Raw genomic sequence first — 7,416 nt, 5'->3', positions numbered from 1 at the left:
GAGAACATGTTCCTGCTCACTCACCCATCCTACAGCAGAGCACACCAGCATCTTGACATGACCCACACACACACACAGAGCAACACCACACCAACACAAGACATCAAGTCTGCAGCCTGAAACCACCACAGACCACAGTAGTGGCTCAAAGACTTTCACAGGACCTGCAGAACAACCCTCAAAAACAATCTTTCTAGAAAAGTGAGATGCTAATCAAGGGGGAAAAAATGCACAGACTAAATTACGTTTTTTCCCCCAGAACCACCTTTTCCAAACTAACACAATCCATAACTCACGTCTCTCAAACTCTACTCACATTGTAGAGGATGTCGGTCCATCCCTCCATGGTGATGCACTGGAAGACGGTGAGCACAGCGAAGAGGATATTGTCAAAGTTGGTGATGCCATAGTTGGGTCCTTGCCAGTACTCCCTGCAGGTAGTCCCGCTCTCGCACTGCCTGGCAGGAGGCTCCTCTCCACAAGGAAAATCTCCCACCTCATCACCTGCAGAGGAGAACACCAGGGAGAAAAAATTTACCAACCAAAGCCAGTCAAGCAGCTGGTGCCACTACATCCTCCTTGCACTACTGCATAAGTGAAATTTGCATTTCGGGCTTCCTTCTGCCACTATGGGCATATAAAAAGACATTACACCCACGTAATCATCTATATACTGCTATGTTGTAAGAGGCAGTTTAGTGGCGAGGTAGAGAAGAGCCATGCCTGAAGCACCCAGAATTTACACTTTGTCCCAGTGTTCAGTCGTGTCATGTATGGAAAACACCACCTAAAAACAAGTGAAGTAAAAACAAGAGTTTGGGAATGGCACATACTTCAAACACTGTGAGCCCATGATACCTCCTTATACAGCATAGCTAAGCGCCAAATATTGGCACAATAAAATTAAAGCTAAAGGGCAGGTGCTACACCAGTGGCTTAAGCGAGAGCTGATTGTGGGCCCCAAAATGGTTCAGATACAGATGTCAGATTACAGCTGCACGAGGAACCCCTGGCAAGGCAGTACGACCACAGCAGGCTGCGAGGTGGACCAAGAGCTCCAGCTCCTCTGTAAACTTCATGTTTTCCCTCTAAAAGGCAAAGCTGTGCAGTGTAGGGACATGTGGCAAGGAAACCGCCCAGCGCTTGGCTCAGCTGCAGCAGGGACCACGTTTCTCTGCTGGGTTTCATTTCAGACCCACAGAAACGAAAGAAAGAAAGAGTCTGTCACAGTTAAGGACTACAAGGGGTGACCACAAGGGTGGCAAACATCTTCCAGGGTCAGTCTGAAGTGTTGCAGCCCTCTAGAGATGCTGTGGGCACCAACAGAGAGCAGCTTGGAAAACTAAAGTGCCGGGTTTTCAAAGTAAACAAATATACTGAGTAATATTCCTGTTTACACAGAGATGCAATTCGGGAAATATTAAAGGGTTTTCAAAGTGACACGTTATGGTAATGTAGCAGCAAACTGCACAAAATCAAATTCACAGGAGGAAAACAAGATAGACACTAACAATAATTAGAAGTAATCGTTCCATAGAGCAAAGCCTGCAGGGGGAAAACAAGACTGTCACTGTGGCTCCAGGAGATAGATATATATATACATATATGAGTGTGTGTGTGCGTGATGCGTTTTCCTGTTGACTCAACACCTTAATGCAGGGCATCTCTCTCCAGCTCCCATATGGGTCACCACAGGCTTTCACAAGGGCATAGTGAGACAAGCCTGCAAAAAGCAAATACAAAATCTGGCTCTTGCAGACCATTTGTGAGTGTGCCTTAAAAGAGAATCCAGTTTTATCTGTTTGCCTTTTTCTTGCCAGGTAATGTTCTGAAAACACGACGCACCTCTACTACAAAGGGGTGGGTTTGTTGTATTTTTTCTTTTAATAAAAAAAGACCAGAAATGATCGCTACTCCCATGGCTGAGGAAGACAGAGAAAAGAGAAGCCTCAAAGAAAATAATGGAAAGTAAAAGTGATGGCCTCTTCTCCTGAAGCAGCTTCAAGGCACTTGGGGTCAGCAGAACAGGACAGCATGAAGGAAGCAGGGAGAGAAAAACAAGTCAGGCAACCACCAGGAATACATGTTGCCATTAATTTTTACCCATTTTTCATTAAAATAGAGAGACATTTCCATTAGCTCAGAGCACTCTGCCAGGCTGAGTGGCAAAGGCCTTGACTGACCTTTTTGTCACATTTTGGTCCCTGGTTTCCCTCTTCATTGCAGTTCATTACCGACCCACCCAGGGCTACCGGAGCAGTGGGGCTGCAGCAGCGTTTGCAGCTGATTCCCCTCACGATGAGCTGCAGCATCACCTGGTACCTCTCATGGCCCCTGATTCCAGGAGAAATCCAAGGAGTTTGTTCACTTCAGGGATTTGGAACAGAAACAAGTGCAAGCAGCTCCTCCTCCACCAATTTTCCCTCTGCCAGAGGCCGCTCTGTAATGAGGTTCACATTTCCACACTTGAGGTTAATGCACCTCCACAGAGATGCTGAGCACTTAGGGCTGTAAAAGGCTGGGCTGCTGATGGCTTTGCGGGATGCTCCGCTGCTCCGCTCATAAGGGACCGCAGCGCCAGGAAACCTCGCCACTCTCCGCCTTTCCAGAAATGCCATCCCAGCCATTTCCTGCAGGAATCGATCCCTGCAATTCAGCCCCCAACCAGCTTGTTAGCCCTTGGGAAAAGCAGGGGCTGGCAAACACAGGCGCCTTTTCCCTGCCTTTCCGTGAGCAGATTCAGAGGGGGATGTGAGCCTGGCCATGTCACGGCCTCCCACCACGATGCCAGGTGCTGTGATGCAGAGATACGCAACACAACATTTTTTTGGGCTGCGCTCCCAATTCCTAGTTGGGAGCCACCCAGCAAGCAAAAGTCCCTAACACACGACATTGCACGTGACAAAAATCTGCTCTCAGCCCCTAAGCTTGGCACAGGGATCTCTCAGTCATCACTGATGTCAGGGAGGTGTCCGCAGAGAATACAAACAGCTCTGGGGTTTATTTTTCCCCTTTCACATTACCTGGTTTCTGAGGAGAAGAAAAAATTAAGACAAAATAAATACTACTCTTCTTTCTAGCCCACTGGCTAAAGTCAGCCCAGAGAAAGCATCAGAGCTCAGACTGCAGCTGCTCCCTGCAAATGAAGGATGCAAAAAAAAAATCATCTGCTTTGGTTGTAATTTAACAGACCTGAAAGTGCTCCTAGAAAATGCAAACTTGCTCATATTTGCTTTCTCCCTGCCACCTCACCCGGAACAGTCCTGCATTCTCCACACCCCCACTGTTCTTATTCCTCCATACCCACTGTCACGGCCCCAGAGCCCTCACCGGGGCTGCAACCAGTCCTGCTTGGCATGAACACACGCCCCCACACCCTGCAAAAATCTTCTACAAATCCACTCCAAAAATTCATTTCTTCCAGGAATCCACATGCTTCACTCACAAGTCACAACACCTGACTGTCCCTTATGGGTTGCACTACGTGTTTCTAACATTACATAGCAACATAAGCAAGAAAACAATTTTGCCCTGCTTTTGCAAAGCTCTGTGTAAACTGAATATATTAAACATCCATGCTGTTGTTAGAAAGCACTGTGAAGGATGCCCAGAGATTTGGCAGGGATGTTGTTTTATTACCATTTGAATGCATATAAATAAATCAATATTAAGACCTATTAGTGATAATCACTGAAAATACACAACTGCGTTTTAAAGACGGTCAATTGTACCTTCAATTGTAATCTTTTGGAGACAAAGCAATGTTTTCGTCTGTGAACAGCCCAGATAACCAACACATATTAGCACTGCTATAAAGGAATATTAGAAAATTACATGGAAAAAATTGGAGCTTTGTTTATTTGTCTGTTTTAAATTGGGATGAGTTCTGAGCCACAGACAGCAGCTGGTGTGGACATTGCATCCAGTCCCAGCCGAGGGTCTCTCTGGGCATTTGCTCCTCTCCACCCTCATTCCAGGGTTTATCACTCATTCACAGGCAGACACATCATTTAGTCTGCAGTGCAGAATTTTCCTTGCCCTGCTCTGTTTGAAGGGCATTTTTATCTTTTCTCCATCAAAGGACTCCTTGCCTTCCTTCTAGTGTCCTTTTTAATTTTTTGGTTGCTTCCAGTGTTTCTAACCTTACTATTTCACACTGATGTCCTCTCATAGCTATGCAACATGCTCCAGAAACCTTGCAAGGAAATTCAGCACTCAGCAGCTATTCATAGAGCTAAAACCAATGCAAATGTAAACAGAGACCAATAAATAAAAATAAAGTAAATAAAACTTTTAAAAACCAAACCGACCCAAAGAAAACCCCATACCCATCCTTCAACAATCTAGAACAACATGAATGTGGTTCTGCATTTCCACTATGAAAAAAGCTTTCCCAGGTGAGAGGCCCTAAGCACCTTCATCTCACTCTTGTGTTGACTGGGGTCGACACTCTCAGGGTGCCCTGGTAGTGTAAAAGTGAGATGGGGATCTGTCCCAGATCACATAGGGTGAGCACAAAAGTCTATTAACTCTTGGAGTAGGCCACTAAAAAGGGAGAGAATGCAGTGGATGTGGAAGAGGAAAAGGAAAAGCAATGAAAGAGAAGGGTGGAAAGCATCCTGATGAGATGAAGAGGACTGGAAGCATTGTGACCATGCACTGGGAGAGGACCAAAGCTCAAAGCTCACCCGTCTCATTAGAGAAGCAGGTTTTGTGAAACTTCCCCATGTAAAACTCCAGCCCGATGATGGCAAACATCACGATGGCAAAGAAGAGGAGCAACCCGATCTGAAGCAATGGCACCATCGCCTTCATGATGGACTTGAGGACAACCTGCAAGCCTGTGGGGACAAGGAAAAACACATAATCAGTGAGGGAAGGAAAACAAGGCCTTGGGGATGGGGGCAAGGTAGGAGAGAAGGACGTCTAAGGGAAAGTTTAGAATTAGCAATACCAAGCAATGCTGCGTTTCCCTGGGTGCTATAAAATGATGCTACAGCCAAAATGCACTCAAGATGTAAGAGACACAATCAAGAGTTATCCTGTTCTGACCCCTTTTCTTCAGATCACAGATTCAAAGATCTCTTTAAGTTTTAGAGACACAAAAAAGGACTTTTTCCTGAAGCTGGCAGAGTCCCAAGACTCAGCCTGGAGCCAGACCAGGTCCCCAAGGCAGATCCTGCAGCAGCGTGGGTGCAGTAGCAGAGTTGGGCATTGCTGTGGTCCCCCTCATCCCTGGGATGCGCAGGAGCCCCCTCTCCCTCCAGGACACACAGAGCAGCCGCAATGCTGCCGTGCAATCACACTCCACTCCTGGGGAAACAAAACTCTGTCTCCAGGGCTGGCTGTCCATAGCTTTTTCACTGGCACTGAAACTCATTTTCAATTAAAACCAGGGGAGATAAGGTAAGAGAGGTTCGAGAGATGGAGGTGTTAGATAACATCATGCAGACGTGCATAACAAAGGAAAACTCAGCGATAAGCAGCAGCTGAAAGCCACCTTGGTGGCCTGCACAAAGGTACAGAGAATGAAGGATCATTATTGTCGTGCCACTTTGCACAGCACGGCTGAGGTCAATACAGGTGCAGGCAGGAAAAAAAGCCTGCAGATCTGTTGAATGGGAAAAATACTGAGAGTGTAGAAGAAAAGCATTTACCATGCTTGTGTGTGAATGCACCTCAAGGTTGTACATTTACTACAGGGAAAAAACCACAGCATACTCAGCTTTCACAGCATCACTAAAGACATGAGAGCAAATGATGCTCTGTCGGAAAATATTGCACTGGTCCAGGACACATCACTGAGTGAGAGCACGTCCTCCTGAGGGGAAACCTGTGACCACCACCAGGACAAGGACACCCCTAAAGGGCCACCTTCCTTCTCTGATATCTTTCAACTGCCACTGCACAGCACCGTACTGTGTTGTGCAGACAAGAAGTCCATGAAAAACCAGCCAGCAGCATCAACTCATTAGAGATCCTGTTAATAAATGACATCTTTCCCAAGCCCAGCCAAGAACCTGTCCTGCACAGGAATTCAAAGTCAAGCCCTGCCTATGAAAGGATGCTGGTTCCAGGAAATTTTGGGGCTGTTATCGCAAAGCGCAGTCCCTTGCTGCATTTCTACAGCACCAGTGTTTCAGCCCTGAAGCAGCCAGGGAGGTGACAGCGCTGATGTCCCAACCCACAGCCCAGGAGGAGAGGGGGCTGCCAAGGGGTTAACACAGAGAAGAGCAGAGCATCCCACAGAGCAGCAGTTCCCTTTCACTGGTTCTTGCTGGAGGGAAAAAACTTCTCTGTCCCACATTCAGCAATGAAATCCACTCCTGACAGCGATTCCCTGCCAGCGGGCAGAGCAGCTGGTGACAGCGACAAAGAAAAAGGCAGCAGGCAGCAGTGTGGGGACAGCGATGGTTTCAGGGCATCAGCAAGGCACGATGCAGCTCCTCACCAGACCCTTCGCCTTAACATGTAAAATAGATCAAGTTGCCCATCGAGCAGGCAAGACCAAGCCCTAACTGCTCTTTCACTTCATTTTTTTCCCTTAAAGGGGTAAAGTTGCCAGTTCAAGACGCTCAGCTGGCAAAAACTGTCAAAAGATCCAAGCTGAAGGTGGGGGGTCTGAAAGCCACGAAATTTGGGTCTCTAGTCTTCACTTCTCAGAGAATTAATTCAACCCCAAGGGCAAAGAAGACCCAGGGCAAATCCCTGGTGCTCACCTGCAAATTTGGGAGGGCAGTGCTGAAATCAGCTGGCTGTACACGAAACGGAATGACAGAAAATCAGAACCTAGCAAGGGCAGGAGCCACAGACCGCAAAGCAAGAGAAGAAAATATTGCTCAGAAAAGCATCTAACACCCTAAAAGCTATAGAGCACCTTTGGCTGAAGATGACATTATCATGACACTCACTTGGGATTCCCGACACAAGCTTCAGGGGTCGTAACACTCGGACAGCTCGCAGGGTGCGCAGGTCAAAGTCAGTCCCAGCAGTTGCTAGAATCCTAATTGTAAAGGGGAAGAGAGGTGAAAAAATGAGATTAAATGCAAATCCCCATTTCCAAAGCATGGATAAGCATTGCATAAAACCAGCAAATATTCAAGCTGCTTTAAACTTTATACCTGTGATCATACTGTAAACTATGTCTCCTTAGTTATGCTAGAAGTTACCTGTTAGAGCTTTTTCCCTGTAATAAATTCAGAAACCCCTCAAGTACTGATGTCTGGTGTTTCCTAATATCTGCAGCAGTTTATAGGTAGACAGTTGACTCTGCATGTGCAAAATCAATTTTTGTTCAGAGCATCTTATTTGAATAGGAAACTTGGAGTACAGGGTGCAAGTGTTTCCTCTGATACACTGCACTAACTCTGGTAAGAAACTCAGCCCCCAAACCAGAATGATTCCTAAAAATTTAAA

At 46.6% G+C, this 7,416-nt stretch overlaps 1 protein-coding gene across 1 annotated transcript; it reads right to left on the bottom strand.

Moving 5' to 3' along the window:
• Window positions 1–316: 316 nt before the first annotated feature.
• Window positions 317–7,003, bottom strand: LOC104544941 (voltage-dependent N-type calcium channel subunit alpha-1B-like; the record flags this gene model as incomplete). The annotated part of the gene is made up of 3 exons (XM_010189949.1): window positions 317–504; window positions 4,689–4,841; window positions 6,912–7,003. Coding segments are annotated over 3 exons (433 nt in total), but the record flags the coding sequence as incomplete, so codon positions are not given.
• Window positions 7,004–7,416: the final 413 nt, after the last annotated feature.

Source organism: Mesitornis unicolor, unplaced genomic scaffold (assembly GCF_000695765.1).
Source record: "Mesitornis unicolor isolate BGI_N332 unplaced genomic scaffold, ASM69576v1 scaffold8368, whole genome shotgun sequence".
Taxonomy (NCBI): domain Eukaryota; kingdom Metazoa; phylum Chordata; class Aves; order Mesitornithiformes; family Mesitornithidae; genus Mesitornis; species Mesitornis unicolor.
This window is presented reverse-complemented; position numbering and strand designations above follow the sequence as displayed.